At 32.7% G+C, this 19,469-nt stretch overlaps 3 protein-coding genes and 2 pseudogenes across 4 annotated transcripts; all 5 read right to left on the minus strand.

The window, feature by feature from the left end:
* Positions 1-180: 180 nt before the first annotated feature.
* On the minus strand, positions 181-1,924 carry LOC18591507 (6,7,8-trihydroxycoumarin synthase-like). The gene is made up of 2 exons (XM_018125462.2): positions 1,034-1,924; positions 181-858 (listed from the first exon to the last, which is right to left on the minus strand). Exons 1-2 carry the CDS (start codon positions 1,922-1,924, stop codon positions 247-249), a joined length of 1,503 nt encoding a protein of 500 aa, XP_017980951.2. The 3' UTR covers positions 181-246.
* Positions 1,925-5,943: 4,019 nt separating this feature from the next.
* LOC108663077 (5-OH-xanthotoxin synthase-like) lies at positions 5,944-7,677 on the minus strand (annotated as a pseudogene).
* A 1,323-nt stretch (positions 7,678-9,000) lies between these two features.
* LOC18591508 (6,7,8-trihydroxycoumarin synthase-like) lies at positions 9,001-10,933 on the minus strand. Its single transcript, XM_018125414.2, has 2 exons — positions 9,934-10,933; positions 9,001-9,807 (listed from the first exon to the last, which is right to left on the minus strand). The coding sequence occupies exons 1-2, from the start codon at positions 10,822-10,824 to the stop codon at positions 9,196-9,198; spliced, it is 1,503 nt and encodes a 500-aa protein (XP_017980903.2). The 5' UTR covers positions 10,825-10,933; the 3' UTR covers positions 9,001-9,195.
* Positions 10,934-14,097: 3,164 nt separating this feature from the next.
* On the minus strand, positions 14,098-15,925 carry LOC108663115 (6,7,8-trihydroxycoumarin synthase-like). Of its 2 annotated transcripts, XM_088809250.1 has the most exons (3): positions 15,203-15,922; positions 14,950-15,055; positions 14,098-14,823 (listed from the first exon to the last, which is right to left on the minus strand). In XM_088809250.1, the coding sequence occupies exons 1-3, from the start codon at positions 15,838-15,840 to the stop codon at positions 14,212-14,214; spliced, it is 1,356 nt and encodes a 451-aa protein (XP_088665376.1). In that variant the 5' UTR covers positions 15,841-15,922; the 3' UTR covers positions 14,098-14,211. The 2 variants fall into 2 exon arrangements, with proteins under 2 accessions (XP_088665376.1, XP_017981255.2); XM_018125766.2 differs by having other exon boundaries at positions 14,950-15,925.
* Positions 15,926-16,036: 111 nt separating this feature from the next.
* On the minus strand, positions 16,037-18,119 carry LOC108663116 (5-OH-xanthotoxin synthase-like; annotated as a pseudogene).
* Positions 18,120-19,469: the final 1,350 nt, after the last annotated feature.

Raw genomic sequence — 19,469 nt, forward strand, 5'->3', positions numbered from 1 at the left:
TCCGACAATCACAAAATTAGCAAGAATCCCAAAATTAAAAAAAAAAAAGAGATAAATTTAGACTGAAATTAATTTAGTTAAGAATTATTAGATTCCACTCTTTGAAACGAAGACAAATTCAAAGGTATATTATCATTTATGAATTTATTATAAAACAAACACAATATAGAATGTTGTTAACACACCAAACCAAAGCAAGCTAGCTAGCAGCTAACTAAGTTAATTACTGGCATAACCTTACATGCTTTACGTATTAATCGTGCTGGCCACAAGGCAAAGAGCATTTTTTTTGTGTACAACGATACCGGGTAGCGCGTCAAAGTCTAAGTCTTCTTTGTTCATCCCGGCCGGCATTTCCCAGTTAAATTTGTAAAGAAGATTAGCAAGGGCAAGCTCCACAGTCATAACTGCCATATGTATTCCGGGACAACCCCTTCTACCGGCACCAAAAGGTATGAGCTCAAAGTCTAGTCCTTTATAGTCAATAGAGCTGCCAATGAATCTCTCCGGATAGAACTCTTCTGGGTTTTCCCAAGCTTCAGGGTCTCTTCCAATTGCCCATGCATTCACATGAACTAAAGTTTTGGAAGGTATTTCATACTCACCAATATTGCACTTCCGCTTTGTTTCTCGTGGCAATAACAATGGAGTTACTGGTTGCAATCTGAATGTCTCTTTTATCACTGCTTTAAGATAAATTAAGCCTTGAACATCATCTTCATTAACAAAACTTGTTTTTCCTGTCAAGCTTCTGATTTCCTCTTGAACTTTCTTCAAGCATCTAGGATTTCTTATTAGGAATGTCATGACCCAAATCACAGTGGCAGCACTAGTATCTGTTCCCGCGATAAACACATTCTGCATAAAAGAAAAAAAAAAGACATGAAGAAATTATATATATATATATATATATATATATATATATATATATATATATATATATATATATATATATTAAAGGTGCTGAAGCTATAAGATTAATAATGATAATGCTTAATATTATAGTTAAAGTAAATTTTTGAGAGAGAATGACCATTAGCACAGCTTTTATGTGGTCCATAGTAAGATCAATTCCAAAGTCACGATCTTTCGAAATTTGTAGTAAAACATCAATTATGTCATTTTGCTCGAGTTTTGATTTATTTGGATCAAGATGCTCATCAATGAGTTCTTGATAGAAGATGTCAAATTCTTTAAAATTTTTTTCAAGTCGATCGAGTAATCCAGAGAATCTATCTACCAAACTCATGAAAGGAAAATAGTCAGAAAAAAAGTAGGTCGCGATCATGGCTTGGCTTTCATTAAGTAGCCCATGAAATCTGCTTCTTTTAGTTCCTTCTTCTTCAAACCTCTTGCCAAATCCTACTCTGCAAATTATTGCAGAGGTAAGACATATCATTGCCTCACTCAAATTGACAAGCTTAGAATCAATAGATAATTTGGATATTTTTGTAATCAGACGAGCAACTTCATCTTCTTGGATAGGACGATAAAGTTGTACCCTGTTGGAGTTTAAGAGATGAACAACACATATTTTCCTGATCTCCCTCCAATAACCATTATACGGCGTAAAAGCGAAATCTAAGTTATTATAAGATAATTTTTGCGTCCCACGTAAAGTAGGCCTACTGCAGAAGTCGAGGTCATGGGTTTTCATAACCTCTTTAGCCATTTTTGCTGAAGAAACAACCAGGGTTGGCCTAAATCCAAGTCGTAGGGACATGAGAGGACCATACTTTTGAGAGAGTTTCCAAAGAAAAATATGATGGGCTGAGTTATCAAGCATCTGCAGGTGTAAATGACCGATCAAGGGAAGACCTGGCGGGCCAGGGGGAAGAAGAATATTGCCATCGTTTCTATGTTTTAGGAGAAAGAATAGGAAGAGGCTGGGGACGGCTAGGACAAAGAACAACAACACTACCATTGTGATCTACTCAATCGATGAAGCAACTTGTGAAAATTGAGTGCAAGAGTCCCTTTATATAGCCTAATTAACCGACTGAGAAAAAAAAATTAGCCGACACTTCTAATAAAAAATTTTTAATAGTAATTAATAATGAGATTCATGGATGACATTATCCTGCCGATGTACCTAAGTACTGCTCAGAACGCTATTCTTGCGTAGTTGAATTGCTCCTTTTTTTGGTGCTTAGCTAATTATAGGAAGGGATATAAATATTCGAAAATTGTTTCTTTTTTATGGGATTTGGTGTACTAAAGTCCTGTATGAACAATAGGATTAGCAGCACTCTCACTAGTTGAAAAAGATATCTTATCTCAAGTTACTCGACTTAGAAATAAATAAAAAATTCAGAGCTTTCTTATAATGTATAATCCAATCGAATTTCCTCACTCTTGCCAATCAGCGGGCTTATGCTTAATTCTCACGTCTCTGGTAAATATAAAATTACACTTATCATGTAAAATTCATAAAGTAGGAACTAAGTGTCAAAGAAGCAGATTGTTTACTCTCTCCATCAGTCCTTCACATCATCATTGATGTTTGGACTGGTTAGTGATCTATTACATCAGGGAACCATACGTCTTGATTCTTGAATTTTCTCCTTTACAAAATGGTTTAAAAATTAAAAAAATGTTTACTGAGCAACACTTCTTGCCTTAGTACTTTATCCTTCCTAATTTGACATTAATCCAATTTGAAATATTGTAGTTAACGAATAAATTTATAAATTGACAGATCATTTATCGATATATGATTTAATAAATTTCATCACATTAAGAGAAAAAATAATAAAAATTAAAAGTGTATACTCAAATATATATGGTTAATCTAAAAGGAGTACTGCTAGTATTCTTCTGGGACTCCAAAGAACAATAGGAATTCAATAATGAAAGGTGAAAACTTGCAGGCTTGCAGCTGTGTCGAAACGTTGATGAGGTGGTTATGCTCCAGCCGTCCAGTCCAAGATAGCCTTTACAATATTTAAGGTCCTTGTCAGCTTTTTGATGATTAAGCACCAAATTAAGATGAAACATGTTTAAATTGATAATCTCCTAACAAATTATATATTATGAGATTAATTAGATGGAGAACTTGGCTGTGATCACATTTAACATATTTTTTAAGTAATTTGACAACTTGCAGGCTCGCAGCTGTGTCGAAACTTTGATGAGGTGGTTATGCTCCAGCCGTTCAGTCCAAGCTAGCCTTTACACTATATAAGGTCCTTGTCGGCTTTTTGATGATTAAGCACTAAATTAAGATGAAACATGTTTATATTGATAATCTCCTAACAGATTATATATTATGACATTAATTAGATGGAGAACTTGGTTGTGAACACATTTAACATATTTTTTAAGTAATTTATCTTTGATTATGACTGGTATATAGTAGTCAATTACGTCCAAATTGAATTATTGGGTACGTCTAATTAAAAATTAAACAAAATTGACTTAATTAATTACACAAATATTAGATAAATACAAGAAAAATGTCAGCTTTTACATGATCATAGTCCAAGCTTTTGCTGTTATTTTCCTGGCTACGGATTTGCTGCAGTTAGCTCTATATGTATTTGAAATGATGCTTGTCTATTGCAATTCAAATAATGTTTGCTATGATTTGTAGACACTGTTTTTATTACTGTATATGTTCTTTTTATTTTATTTTATATTTTTATTTTTACATCTTTTATTTTAGTAATCATTTAAATTGGGTCTAGGCCAGGTCTTATGAAACTGTCTAGGGCCTGGTAATGGGAAACTTACTATTGGGTCTAATATTAAATAACCATTGGGTCTGGTAATTGTAGACACTCGTTTTTACTGTATTATCTTTCAATTTTATAAATAAATAAAAAAATTAAAGAAAAAAATAAATTTCAAATGCAGCAAACAGGGAGGAAGGATTTTGAAAATTCTTTAGCTAAATAAGGATGTTTTAGAGTAGGAAAATAAAAGTAAAAAAAATATATATAAAGCTGTGAATGAAAAAATAGATAAATATTTAGCTATAAAATAATAAGTTAGTTGGGTAAAATATATGCATAAAACAAGAAAATGAATGTCAAATCTAAAAAATAATAATTGTAGATCTAGGTTGAAATATAAGTATATGAGAGAAATAAATAAATACTTAGCAATAAAAATATAGAACTAAGTAAGTAAAATAATATCTAGTTAGGAAAAATTAATTTAACTAAGGGAAAATATATAAATATGTAATATATATATATATATAGTCATAAGAAAAATAGCTTAGGTAAGAAGTAAAAATAATAATAAAATATGCAGTCATAAGAAAGTGAGTTAAGTAAATGGAAAAAAAGTACATTTGGTCATGAAAAGTAGGTTAGGTAAATTACTAAAAATAGCATAAATATATAACAAAAAAAATAAAATGATATAAATATAAATATTTATTCACAAAAGGGGGTTAATTAATATATAAATATAGACAGTAATAAAGTGGTTGCTTTGGATTAATTTCGATGATGGAATTTCATTCAAAAAGGCAAAGTGTTGCCATTTTCGGGATGCCTCCTAAGAACGGAATATAATTAGGTTTTTCTCCAAAGTGTCGAGATAAATCCTAATTTCGTATTCTAATATTCTGTTAATTCATGCAATTACCTTAAATTCATACATAAATAAATTTATATAATATTCCATCTGAAATTAAATTTGATATGGTTACTAGTTAATTTAAGAAAAATAGATTGCAAATAAAAGATTAATTGTTTGTCCAATAAAAAATAGTTCAATAAAATAAAATAATATTAACCTCTAATATTAATTAAAAAAATTATTATCAATTTAAATAGAATGTTTCTTAAAAAATATATATAGTCAAAATAAATGAGGCAAATACATATATTTAAATAAAATGTTCTTTAAAAGATATATAATGTAAACAAATAAATAAATGGTTTATTTAATTATATTAAAACATTTAATATATATAAATTGTAATCAACAAAATTATGTTCATGAACATGCTCATGTAACATCATTTATAATTTATTTTGGCATAGCATACGACATGTTTAGTTTATTAAAGGGACAAGAATCCCAATGATGAAATTTTCTTGAAAGACTTGTAGAGACGAGTTCTTCCAGAAATATCCATAGGTAAGAAAAACTTTGAGACTTTACCAAAGTATTGGAATAGTCTATGAATGATTTTTCAATACAAAGTTTTTGCTTTTCATTATTTTAAATTGGTAAATCATGACATCATTTCATAATTGCATCATGTGCACTTGTAACATCGAATAAAATGTTTTAATTTCTTAATAAAATAGAGAATTAAGTAAATAAATAATAAATAGGAAAACATAAGAATAAAATCAATGGTTTAGAATAACATATAATTAAGTGATACCGTTCCTGAAACGGGCGTCATAGGGGTGCCAATCCTTCTTTATACAAAATCGTACTCCCGAACCCAACTCTAATAAATCGTAGATCAGTTTATTGTTCTTTCGATGGATTTAAAGCCAATTTAGGACTTCATCGATTATAACAAAGTTAATAGGTGACCAATCACATCTAAATAAAAAAGATTAGTAACGACTCTTAAATTTCCACGTCTAGCAATCGAACTCCAGTACCGCACATTACAACATGATTAAACATGAAGGCTCATTTTTTTCTTTCTTTAGCTTCCTTGCTGCATGTAACCTTTTCTGTTTCGAGTTTCAAGGTTTTTTCTAATATGTCACTTTGATTTTTGGCAACTTTATTTATCAATAAATACTATTTCAACAAAAAAGTTATAGAGACAAATTTAATTGATTTAATGAGTTTCAAGTCAATAAGTGACGTCTCCTTATATTAATTTAAGAATTCGGAAACTTAAAAACCATTGAATTGATCACTCAACTAGAATATCATGGATTACTCAAAAGAAAGTTAAATTACATTACATTAATTAATGATCATTAGGTTATCGTTTTTGAAACAAAAACAACTTAAAAATTAACATTAACAAACATGGATTTATTATAAAACATACACAACATAAAATGTTGTTGACACTCCAAACTAGAGCAAGCTAGCAGCAATTAAGTTACTAGGATAACCTTACATGCACTAAACATTAATTTCTTTGGCCACAAGGCAAAGAGCATTTTTTTTGTGTGCAGTGATACCGGGTATCACATCAAAGTCTAAGTCTTCCTTGTTCATATCTGTTGGCATTTCCCAGTCAAATTTGTAAAGAAGATTAGCAAGGGCAAGCTCCATAATCGCAACTCCCATATGTATTCCGAGACAACCCCTTCTACCGGCACTAAAAGGTATGAGCTCGAAGTCTAGTCCTTTATAGTCAATAGAGCTGCCAATGAATCTCTCCGGATAGAATTCTTTTGGGTTTTCCCAAGCTTCAGGGTCTCTTCCCACCGCCCATGCATTCACATAAACTAAGGTTTTGGCAAGTATGTCATACCCACCTATGCTGCATTTTCGCATTGTTTCTCGCGGCACTAATAATGGAGCTATTGGTTGAAAATCTAAATGTTTCTTTTATCACAGCTTTAAGATAAGTTAGGCCCTGAGCATCATCTTCAGTTACAAAATCCTTTTTTTCCTATCAAACTTCTAACTTCCTCTTGAACTTTCTTCATGCACCTAGGATTTTTCATTAGGAAGGTCATGACCCAAATCACGGTGGCAACGCTAGTATCCATTCCAGCAATAAACACATTTTGCATAGAAGAAATAAAAAAAAACATAAGGCATATATATTTTCCTATGGCGTGAAGCTATAAAATAAATTAATGATAATACTTAATATTATAATTAAGTGAAAATGACCATTAGCACAACTTTTATGTGATCCATAGTGAGATTAATTGCAAAGTCACGATCTTTCCAGATCTGTAGTAAGACATTGACTATATCCTCTTGCTCCGATTTTGATCTATTCAGATCAAGATGTTCACTAATTAGTTCTTGATAGAAGATATCAAATTCTTTGTAATTTTTTTCAAGACTACTGAGTAATCCAGAGAATCTATCTACCCAACCCATGGAAGGAAAATAATCAGAGATAAAGAAGCTCGCGAGCAAAGATTGGCTTTCATTAAGCAACCTATGAAACCTGCTTCTTTCAGTTCCTACTTCTTCGTACCTTTTGTCGAATCCTATTCTACAAATTATGGTACTGGTAAGATACATCATTGCCTCACTCAAATTGACAACCTTAGAATCAACAGATAATTTGGATATTTTTGTAATCAAGCCATTAACTTCATCTTCTCGGATGAGACGAAATAGTTGCACTCTATTAGAATTAAAGAGATGAACGACACATATTTTCCTAATCTCTCGCCAATAAGCATTATACTGTGAAAAAGCCAAATCTAAACCATTATAAGAAAATTTCTGCGCTCCACATAAAGTTAGCCTACTGCAGACGTCGAGATCATGGGTTTTCATAACCTCTTCAACCATTTTTGCTGAAGAAACTATCAGGGTTAACCTAAATCCAAGTCACAAGGACATGAGAGAGCCATACTTGCGAGAGAGTTTGCAAAACAAAATATGAGGGGCTGTGTTATCAAGCATCTGCATATGCAAGTGACCGATCAAGGGAAGACCTGGCGGGCCTGGGGGAAGAAGAATATTGCCATTATTTCTTTGTTTTAAGAGAATGAATAGGAAGAGGGTGGGGAGGGCTAGAACGAAGAACAGCAGCACTGCCATTATGATCTAGTGAAGTAACTTGTGAAAATTAAGGGCAAGAGTCCCCTAATAAAGAACTAATTAGCCAACTCTTTTGACCAAAATTTTTTTAATAAGAATTAATGATCAGATTCATATGGTTGATATTAATAATCAGATTCATATGGCTGATATTAATGATCATATTCATATGGCTGATATTATCCCGCCAACCAGGGGGAGGGTTGTTCATTAATGGGCCCGAGCCCCACAAATTAAGTCCAATGCTGTCACAAAACGCTTCACCGAGAAGGATTCCTTACGTCTCCTCGCCATGAAAATTGGAAGCTTTGCTAGGTAGCTAGTAGCCTATCAGTGATGCATTACTTATTTACATTGAAAAAAAAAACGGTTCAAAAAATAATTTTATCTAAAATTTTTTCTTCATATGAGAAAAAAAAAAGAGATTTGTAAAAACAACTTGGTTTTCTCTTGACCATTTTGTTCTTGAAAGTATTTAGTTTTGCATTGGTACAAATTTCTCTTAATTTGTGAATTTAAGCTGATGTGAGTGTCATATATCTTTGCTCTTTCTACTCTGATTCAAGTGCATCATAGGTTTCTTACACCTTACGATAATAAGAAATGTTAATGTTTAAACGGACAACATTTGTTATTGTATTCGAGTAAACATAGAAAATTATTTACTTTTGATATTTAATTTATGATATAATGGTCAAATAAGTCTCTAAATTATTTAAAAAAATTTAAATAAGTTTTTATTTTTCATTGTGTTCAATACTTTTATTTCAAGTCAAATAAATCTATATAACTAATGAATGATTAATTGTCATTAGTCAAAATCTCACCTGTCATTTTATATCTACATGACGTTGATGTAGAGGATAAAAAATACCACATGATCATGTTATTATAGTAAATTAACACGTCACGTCATTATCAATTAGTATATATCATCATATCACATCATTATCAATTATGATATATTAACATGCTATATTAGTGTTATGTGATATAAAATGATAAATAGTATTTTAATTAAGTTAATTATTAGTCATAAAGTCTTATTTAATTTTAAATAAAAATACAATGACTTATTTAAAATTTTCAAAATAATTTAAATATTTTTTTGAATATTATTCCTTAATTTATTTTAATTTAAGTGTTTTGTTACTTTGATTTTTGGCAACTTTATTTATCAGTAAATACTATTTCAACAAAAAAGTTATAGAGACAAATTTAATTGATTTAAATGAGTTTCAAGTCAATAAGTGACGTCTCCTTGTATTAATTTAAGAATTCGGAAACTTAAAAAACATTGAATTGATCACCCAACTAGAATATCATAGATTACTCAAAAGAAAGTTAAATTACATTACATTAATTAATGATCATTAGGTTATCATTTTTGAAACAAAAACAACTTAAAAATTAACATTAACAAACATGGATTTATTATAAAACATACACAACATAAAATGTTGTTGACACTCAACACTAGAGCAAGCTAGCAGCAATTAAGTTACTAGGATAACCTTACATGCATTAAACATTAATTTCTTTGGCCACAAGGCAAAGAGCATTTTTTTTGTGTGTAGTGATACCGGGTATCACATCAAAGTCTAAGTCTTCCTTGTTCATCCCTGTTGGCATTTCCCAATCAAATTTGTAAAGAAGATTAGCAAGGGCAAGCTCCACAGTCACAACTCCCATATGTATTCCGGGACAACCCCTTCTACCGGCACCAAAAGGTATGAGCTTGAAGTCTAGTCCTTTATAGTCAATAGAGCTGCCAATGAATCTCTCCGGATAGAATTCTTCTGGGTTTTCCCAAGCTTCAGGGTCTCTTCCAATTGCCCACGCATTCACATAAACTAAGGTTTTGGCAGGTATTTCATATCCGCTTATGTTGCTCTTTCGCATTGTTTCTCGTGGCACCAACAATGGAACTATTGCTTGCAATCTGAATGTTTCTTTTATCACAGCTTTAAGATAAGTTAAGGCTTGAGTATCATCTTCATTTACAAAATCTTTTTTCCCCATCAAACTTCTCACTTCCTCTTGAGCTTTCTTCAAACACCTAGGATTTTTCATTAGGAAGGTCATGACCCAAATCACACTGGCAGCGCTAGTGTCCGTTCCAGCAACAAACACATTCTACATAAGAGAAAGAAAAAAAGACATGAGGTAATATATATATATTCCAAGAATGTTGAAGCTATAAAATTAATTAATGATAATACTTAATACTATAATAAAGTAAATTTTTGAGTGAGGATTGACCATTAGCACAGCTTTTATGTGATCTATAGTAAGATCAATCGCAAATTCACGATCCTTCCAAATTTGTAGTAAGACATCGATTATGTCTTCTTGCTCCAATTTTGACCTATTTGGATCAAGATGTTCGTCGATGAGTTTTTGATAGAAGGTATCAAATTCTTTAAAATTTTTTTCAACACGCTTGAGCAATCCGGAGATTCTATCAACCCAATTCATGAAAGGAAAATAATCAGAAATAAAGAATTCCACGAACAGGGCTTGGGCTTCATTAAGCATCTCATGAAATCTGCTTCTTTCAGTTCCTTCGTCTTCATACCTCTTGCCGAATCCTACTCTGCAAATTATTGTACTGGTAAGACACATCATTGCCTCACTCAAATTGACAGGCTTAGAATCAACAGATAATTTGGATATTTTTGCAATTAGGCGAGAAACTTCATCTTCTCGAATGGGACGATAGAGTTGCACCCTGTTGGAGTTAAAGAGATGAACAACACATATTTTTCTGATCTCCCTCCAATAAGCAGTATACGGTGAAAAAGCCAAATCTAAACCTTTGTAAGATAATTTATATGACCCATGTAAAGTAGGCCTACTGCAAAAGTCAAGGTCATGTGTTTTCATAACCTCTTTAGCCATTTTTGCTGAAGAAACTACCAAGGTTGGCCTAAATCCAAATCGCAAGGACATGAGAGGGCCATACTTTTGAGAGAGTTTCCAAAGAAAAATATGAGGGGCTGAGTTATCTAGCATCTGCATGTGTAAGTGACCGATCAAGGGAAGGCCTGGAGGGCCAGGGGGAAGAAGAATACTGCCGTTTCTTCTATGTTTTAGCAGAATGCATAGGAAGAGACTGGGGAGGGCTAGAACAAAGAACAACAAAACTACCATTTTGATATAATCGATTGATGAAGCGACTTGTGACAATTGAGAGCAAGAGTCCCCTTATATACACTAATTAGCAGACACTTCTAACTAAAAAATTTAATGCAAGCTGACACTTGCATTGTTGAATATTGCTCCTCTTTTTTGTACCAAGATAAATATAGGAAGGAATAAATATTTGAAATTGCTTCTTTATGTCAGGAACAATAGGCATTTGAAGGGGAAATTAATAAGGAAACGTAATGTAATGAAGGTCCGTCATTCTACATTATAGTCAGCTTGGTAACACTACTGTTTTTTTCCCTGATCGTGATATATAGTAAAAAAAAATTTATGAATTATTGTTGTTACTGCTCCATTTGTTCTATTTTTTATTGAAATGTCACGGTGAGCTGCTGTCGTTTCCAGAAAAGGCCAAACGCAAGTTAATTTTCTCGATTTTGTTTAGGATTTTGAGTTCTTAGGAAGATTTGTTTTTGAAAAGTGATTTATTAACCTCTTCAATCAAAGTGCCGGCCGTTCCAAGTCTCTTTCAATTAAAAAACGATTTTCAATAACATCAATACTTGATTTGGATAGTAAGTAATATTGTACAATTACCAAAAGATTTACCGCACCATCCTACATGCGGACGGGGTCTTAAACCCTTCAAACCTATCAAAAGATTTCTCTTCAGGAATATGCTGTTGCTTTGTTCACGGATTATTTGCTGTTTGTTTTGTTTTGGAATGAACGTTGAGATTGGTGGTTCCAGGTTGTATGGTCAACAAAGAAAATGTACAAATTTCCTCACGCTTGCCAATAATTGGCTTATGCTTGATTCTCGCGTCTCTGGTAAATATAATGTTATACAGAAATTCATAAAGCTGGAACCAAGTGTCAAAGAAGCAGAATGTTTAGCTTCTCCTTAACGTCACCCTCTCCATCAGAATCCTTCAGTCCTTCACGGCATCATTTGATCTTTAGACTGGTTAGTGGTCCATTGCAGTAGGAACCATACGTCTTCATTGTTGAATTTTCGCGATATGGGTTCAATAATGAAAGGTGAAATCTCGCAGGCCAATCCAAGATTTTGATTCCTCTATGCCTATCCATCTGCATTATTGAGAAACGATAAAGGCCTAAATCCAATAATTACCGGTTCACATGTAGTATGAGTTAATTAGATGGAGAATTTTGATTCGAACATAAATTAAATATTTTGAAGTAATTTGTCTTTGATTAAGACTATAATATATAGAGTACTCTATTGGGCCCAAAATGAATCATTAGTTACTTTCAATAAAAAATTAAACAGAATCGACCTAATTACACAAATATTAAAGAAGTACAAAGAAAATGTCGCATCTAGTATCGTAATTAGTGAATTCTATGATTCACGTGGTTCAAGCTCTTGCTGTACGACGTACTAGTTGGAAACTAGAAAAGAAGAAGACAAGTGTTGATGCTTTCCTGCCTATGGATTTGCTGCAGTGATGTTTAATTATATATTAACATCTATTGTACATGAATCCAGCTAATTGAAAATGATGTTTGTCTATTGCTATTCACATGATGTTATATCTAAGATGAATCACGACGACAAGTTTTTTCTTTCTTTAGCTTTATTGCTAGATGTCATCTTTTCTGTGTTGATTTTCATGGTTTTTCTTTAGCATACCAGGTATCACATCAAAGTCTTCTTTATTCATCCCGGCCGGCATTTCCCAATCAAATTTGTAAAGAAGATTGGCAAGGGCAAGCTCCAAAGTTGATACTCCCATATGCAAGTGACCGATCAAGGGAAGACCTGGCGGGCCTGGGGGAAGAAGAATATTGCCATTATTTCTTTGTTTTAAGATAATGAATAGGAAGAGGGTGGGGAGGGCTAGAACGAAGAACAGCAACACTACCATTGTGATCTAGTGAAACAACTTGTGAAAATTGAGGGCAAGAGTCCCCTAATAAAGAACTAATTAGCCAACTCTTTTGACCAAATTTTTTTTAATAAAAATTAATGATCAGATTCATATGGCTGATATTAATGATCAGATCCATATGGTTGATATTATCTCGCCAATCAGGGGGAGGGTTGTTCATTAATGGGCTCGAGCCCCACAAATTAAGTCCAATGCTGTCACAAAACGCTTCACCGAGAAGGATTCCTTACGTCTCCTCGCCATGGAAATTGGAAGCTTTGCTAGGTAGCTAGCAGCCTATCAGTGATGCATTTCTTATTTACATTGAAAAAAAAAACGGTTCAAAAAATAATTTTATCTAAAATTTTTTCTTCATATGAGAAAAAAAAAAGAGATTTGTCAAAAAAACTTGGTTTTCTCTTGACCATTTTGTTCTTGAAAGTATTTAGTTTCTCATTGGTACAAATTTCTCTTAATTTGTGAATTTAAGCTGATGTGAGTGTCATATATCTTTGCTCTTTCTACTCTGATTCAAGTGCATCATAGGTTTCATACACCTTACGATAATAAGAAATGTTAACGTTTAAACGGACAACATTTGTTATTGTATTCGAGTAAACATAGAAAATTATTTACTTTTGATATTTAATTTATGATATAATGGTCAAATAAGTCTCTAAATTATTTAAAAAAATTTAAATAAGTTTTTATTTTTTATTGTGTTCAATACTTTTATTTCAAGTCAAATAAATCCATATAACTAATGAATGATTAATTATCATTAGTCAAAATGTCGCCTGTCATTTTATATCCACATGACGTTGATGTGGAGGATGAAAAATACCACATGATCATGTTATCATGGTAAATTAACACGTCACGTCATTATCAATTATGATATATCATCATATCATATTATTATCAATTATGATATATTAGCATGCTATATTAGTGTCAAGTGATATAAAATGATAAATAGTATTTTAATTAAGTTAATTATTAGTCATAAAGTCTTATTTAATTTAAAATAAAAATACAATGACTTATTTAAAATTTTCAAAATAATTTAAATATTTTTTTTGAATATTATTCCTTAATTTATTTTAATTTAAGCGTTTTGTTACTTTGATTTTTGGCAACTTTATTTATCAGTAAATACTATTTCAACAAAAAAGTTATAGAGACAAATTTAATTGATTTAAATGAGTTTCAAGTCAATAAGTGATGTCTCCTTGTATTAATTTAAGAATTCGGAAACTTAAAAAACATTGAATTGATCACTCAACTAGAATATCATGGATTACTCAAAAGAAAGTTAAATTACATTACATTAATTAATGATCATTAGGTTATCGTTTTTGAAACAAAAACAACTTAAAAATTAACATTAACAAACATGGATTTATTATAAAACATACACAACATAAAATGTTGTTGACACTCCAAACTAGAGCAAGCTAGCAGCAATTAAGTTACTAGGATAACCTTACATGCATTAAACATTAATTTCTTTGGCCACAAGGCAAAGAGCATTTTTTTTGTGTGTAGTGATACCGGGTATCACATCAAAGTCTAAGTCTTCCTTGTTCATCCCTGTTGGCATTTCCCAATCAAATTTGTAAAGAAGATTAGCAAGGGCAAGCTCCACAGTCACAACTCCCATATGTATTCCGGGACAACCCCTTCTACCGGCACCAAAAGGTATGAGCTCGAAGTCTAGTCCTTTATAGTCAATAGAGCTGCCAATGAATCTCTCCGGATAGAATTCTTCTGGGTTTTCCCAAGCTTCAGGGTCTCTTCCAATTGCCCACGCATTCACATAAACTAAGGTTTTGGCAGGTATTTCATATCCGCTTATGTTGCTCTTTCGCATTGTTTCTCGTGGCACCAACAATGGAACTATTGCTTGCAATCTGAATGTTTCTTTTATCACAGCTTTAAGATAAGTTAAGGCTTGAGTATCATCTTCATTTACAAAATCTTTTTTCCCCATCAAACTTCTCACTTCCTCTTGAGCTTTCTTCAAACACCTAGGATTTTTCATTAGGAAGGTCATGACCCAAATCACACTGGCAGCGCTAGTGTCCGTTCCAGCAACAAACACATTCTACATAAGAGAAAGAAAAAAAGACATGAGGTAATATATATATATTCCAAGAATGTTGAAGCTATAAAATTAATTAATGATAATACTTAATACTATAATAAAGTAAATTTTTGAGTGAGGATTGACCATTAGCACAGCTTTTATGTGATCTATAGTGAGATCAACCGCAAATTCACGATCCTTCCAAATTTGTAGTAAGACATCGATTATGTCTTCTTGCTCCAATTTTGACCTATTTGGATCAAGATGCTCGTCGATGAGTTTTTGATAGAAGGTATCAAATTCTTTAAAAATTTTTTCAACATGCTTGAGCAATCCGGAGATTCTATCAACCCAATTCATGAAAGGAAAATAATCAGAAATAAAGAATTCCACGAACAGGGCTTGGGCTTCATTAAGCATCTCATGGAATCTGCTTCTTTCAGTTCCTTTGTCTTCATACCTCTTGCCGAATCCTACTCTGCAAATTATTGTACTGGTAAGACACATCATTGCCTCACTCAAATTGACAGGCTTAGAATCAACAGATAATTTGGATATTTTTGCAATCAGGCGAGAAACTTCATCTTCTCGAATGGGACGATAGAGTTGCACCCTGTTGGAGTTAAAGAGATGAACAACACATATTTTTCTGATCTCCCCCCAATAAGCAGTATACGGTGAAAAAACCAAATCTAAACCTTTGTAAGATAATTTATATGACCCATGTAAAGTAGGCCTACTGCAAAAGTCAAGGTCATGTGTTTTCATAACCTCTTTAGCCATTTTTGCTGAAGAAACTACCAAGGTTGGCCTAAATCCAAATCGCAAGGACATGAGAGGGCCATACTTTTGAGAGAGTTTCCAAAGAAAAATATGAAGGGCTGAGTTATCTAGCATCTGCATGTGTAAGTGATCGATCAAGGGAAGGCCTGGCGGGCCAGGGGGAAGAAGAATACTGCCGTTCCTTCTATGTTTTAGCAGAATGCATAGGAAGAGACTGGGGAGGGCTAGAACAAAGAACAACAAAACTACCATTTTGATATAATCGATTGATGAAGCGACTTGTGACAATTGAGAGCAAGAGTCCCCTTATATACACTAATTAGCAGACACTTCTAACTAAAAAATTTAATGCAAGCTGACACTTGCATTGTTGAATATTGCTCCTCTTTTTTATCTATTGCTATTCACATGATGTTATATCTAAGATGAATCACGACCACAAGTTTTTTCTTTCTTTAGCTTTATTGCTAGATGTCATCTTTTCTGTGTTGATTTTCATGGTTTTTCTTTAGCATACCAGGTATCACATCAAAGTCTTCTTTATTCATTACGGCCGGCATTTCCCAATCAAATTTGTAAAGAAGATTGGCAAGGGCAAGCTCCAAAGTTGATACTCCCATATGTATTCTAGGACAACCTCTTCGACCAGCACCAAACAGTACGAGTTCAAAGTCTAGCCCTTTGTAGTCAATAGAGCTGCCAATAAATCTCTCTGGATAAAATTTTGCTAGATTTTTCCAACCTTCAAGGTCTCTTCCGATTGTCCATGCATTCACATAAACTAAGGTTTTGGCAGGTATTTCATATATGTCTATGTTACACTTTCGTATTGTTCCTCGTGGCACTAACAATGGCGTTATTGGTTGCAATCTGAGTGTTTCTTTTATTACAGCTTTAAGATAAGTTAATTCTTGCATATTATCTTCATTTACAAAATCGTTTTTTCTTGTCAAATCTCTGACTTCTTTTTGAATTTTCTTTAAACATCTAGGATTTTTCATTAGAAAGATTATGATTTCAAATCACGATGACAGCGTTAGTGTTTGGTCCAACGGCAAACACATTCTACATAAAAGAAAGAACAAAAAAGACATAAGGTGTGTGTGTATAAACAATTAATTAATGAAAATACGTAATATTAATAATTCAAGTAAATGAAGATTACCATTAACACTGCTTTTTTATGATCTATAGTGAGATCAACCGCAAAATCATGATCTTTCTAGATTTGTAGGAAGATATCGATTATGTTTTCTGACTCGAGTTTTGACTTATTTGGATCAAGATGCTTATTAATGAGTTCTTGATAGAAAGTTTTAAGTTCTTTGAAATTTTTTCCAAAACAACTAAGCAATCTAAAAAATCTATCAATCCAACCCATGGAAGGAAAATAGTCAGAAATAAAGAAGCTCGAAAAGAAGGTTTGGTTTTCATTTGGTAGTTCATGAAATCTTCTTCTTTCAATTCCTTCTTCTTCATGCCTCTTGCCAAATCCTACTCTACAAATTATTGTACTGGTAAGATAAGCCATTGCCTCACTCAAATTGACAGGCTTAGAATCAACAGATAATTTGGATATTTTTGCAATCAGGCGAGCAACTTCATCTTCTTAGATGGACCGATAGAGTTGTGCTCTATTAGAGTTGAAGAGATGAACAACACATATATTTCTAATCTCTCTCCAATAAGCACTAGAAGTTGCAAAACCCCAATCTAAACCATAAGATAACTTTGGTGCCCCACGTAAAGTAGGCCTGCTGCAGAAGTCGAGGTCATGGGTTTTCAGAACCTCCTTAGCCATTTTTGCTGAAGAAACTACCAAAATTAACCTAAACCCAAGTCGCAAGGACATGAGAGGGCCAGGGGGGATTCAATACTTTTAAAAATTTAAAACGTTTAAATATTTAAATAAGATCTTTTTTATTAAAATTAAAAAAAATTAACCTTAGTTTAAAATCATTAAAAATATATTACGTTTATTGAGAATAGAAAAAATAATTAAAAATTATTAGTATTATGAGAATTAGGAAATGATAAAAAATAAAAATTTATTAGGCCCTTAATTGGGAAAGTGAAATGTAATTTTATTAATTATTTTGACTTTTACAAAATGAGGTAGTGAGATAAATAGTTGAAAATTAATAGGAAGTAGGAAGTTAGAGAAAATAAAAATTTACTAAATACTTAATTTAAAAAATATTTTATTAATTATTTTAATTTTTATATATATTTAATATAGTTAATTATATTATATAAAATTATGGGCCTATAAACTTGTAGGGTCTTAAGCAAAGGCTTCGGTGGCTTTATGCTAAAGCCTGCCCTGGAGAGGGCCTTACTTTTGAGAGAGTTTGCAAAGCAAAATATGATCAGGGGTTGAGTTATCTAGGGTCCGCATGTGTTAAGTGACCGATCAAAGGAAGACCTGGTGGGCCGGGGGGAAGAAGAATATTGGCGTTGTATCTATGTTTTAGGAGAATAAATAGGAAGAGACTGGGGAGAGCTAGAACAAAGAACAAGAATACTAGCATTGTGATCTACTCAATCGATGGAGCAACTTGTGAAACTTGAGAGCAAGAGTCCCCTTATACAGACTAATTAGCCGACACTTCTAACCAAAAAATTTAAATAGGAATTAATAATCAGATTCATGGATGGCATTATCCTGCCAATGTGTATAAGTGCTGCTCGGGACGCTGGGCTGGGATAAGTATTTGAGAGTTGCTTCTTTTATTTCAGGTTCAATAGGCATTTGAAGGGGACATTAGTAAGGAAAAGTATAGCATGACAGTCCGTCATTCCTTGAGTGAATGACCATGCATTTTAAAACCAGCATATTGGCAACCCCATCAACCGGTTTCGTCTCATTCTCCTAAAATTACTGAATTCGTCGTCTTCCTCGACCCAGATTATGGAAAAGCTTTTGTACTGAAAAAGGAGAAGCCAGGTAAGCGGGAAGCCTATTTAAGCTTCTGCCAGAGCTTGCTCTGCAGATTATGGTGCTTGTTAAACGAATCATTACCTCACTCAAGTTGATAAATTCAGAAGCAAAGAATGGTTGGATATTTTTTCAATCATTTGAGAAACCTGTATTCTTGATCGGATGACAAAGTTGCTGTTGAGTGGTGTTTTTAAATCTTGGGTTTATTGTGGTTTTATATTCAAGTTTGACTTCTCGTCTATTATTAATTGGCCTTATATTCAAGATAATTCTCTCTAATCTTTGTCGATTAGCTTTAAGTTGAATATTAAACTCTATAGTTAAAGAGATGGATAACAGGTATTTTCTTCATCTCCCTCCAATAATCACTGATTCGTGAGAAAGCTGGTGTAAGTTACCGATGACAGGAAGGCCAGGAGGAGCAGGGGAAGAAGGTTTTAGCTATGGTTTCTTGGTTTCAGAAAGAAGAGGAAAAGAGGATAGGCTAGAATCAAAATGCAAAGGGAATAGCATTGCAGTCTACACCATGAAGCTATCTCTGAAAATCTTGGGAGAACTCTAAAGTAACAGTTCAGCTTGGTAACGGTACTGGTTTTTTTTTTTTCCTGATCGTGGCAAATAATTGCCAATTATTTTGTCGTTGATATATAATAGAAAAAATTATGAATTATTGATGATACTGCCCCGTTTGTTCTATTTTTTATTGGATTTGATGTACTAAAGTCATGTATGAATAACAGAATTAACAGCATTCTCACAAATTGAAAAGACATGTTATCTCAAGTTACCTAATTAGTAATATAAAAAATCAGAGCTCAATAATTTTCATCACGCTTGCCAATAAGTGGGCTTATGCTTAATTCTCACCTCTCAGGAAAATATTAAACTTATAATTATCATATATACTTCATAAAGCAGGAACTATTATGCTGTCTTATTT

This window comes from Theobroma cacao, chromosome 8, assembly GCF_053813885.1.
Source record: "Theobroma cacao isolate CCN51 chromosome 8, ASM5381388v1, whole genome shotgun sequence".
NCBI classification, from domain to species: domain Eukaryota; kingdom Viridiplantae; phylum Streptophyta; class Magnoliopsida; order Malvales; family Malvaceae; genus Theobroma; species Theobroma cacao.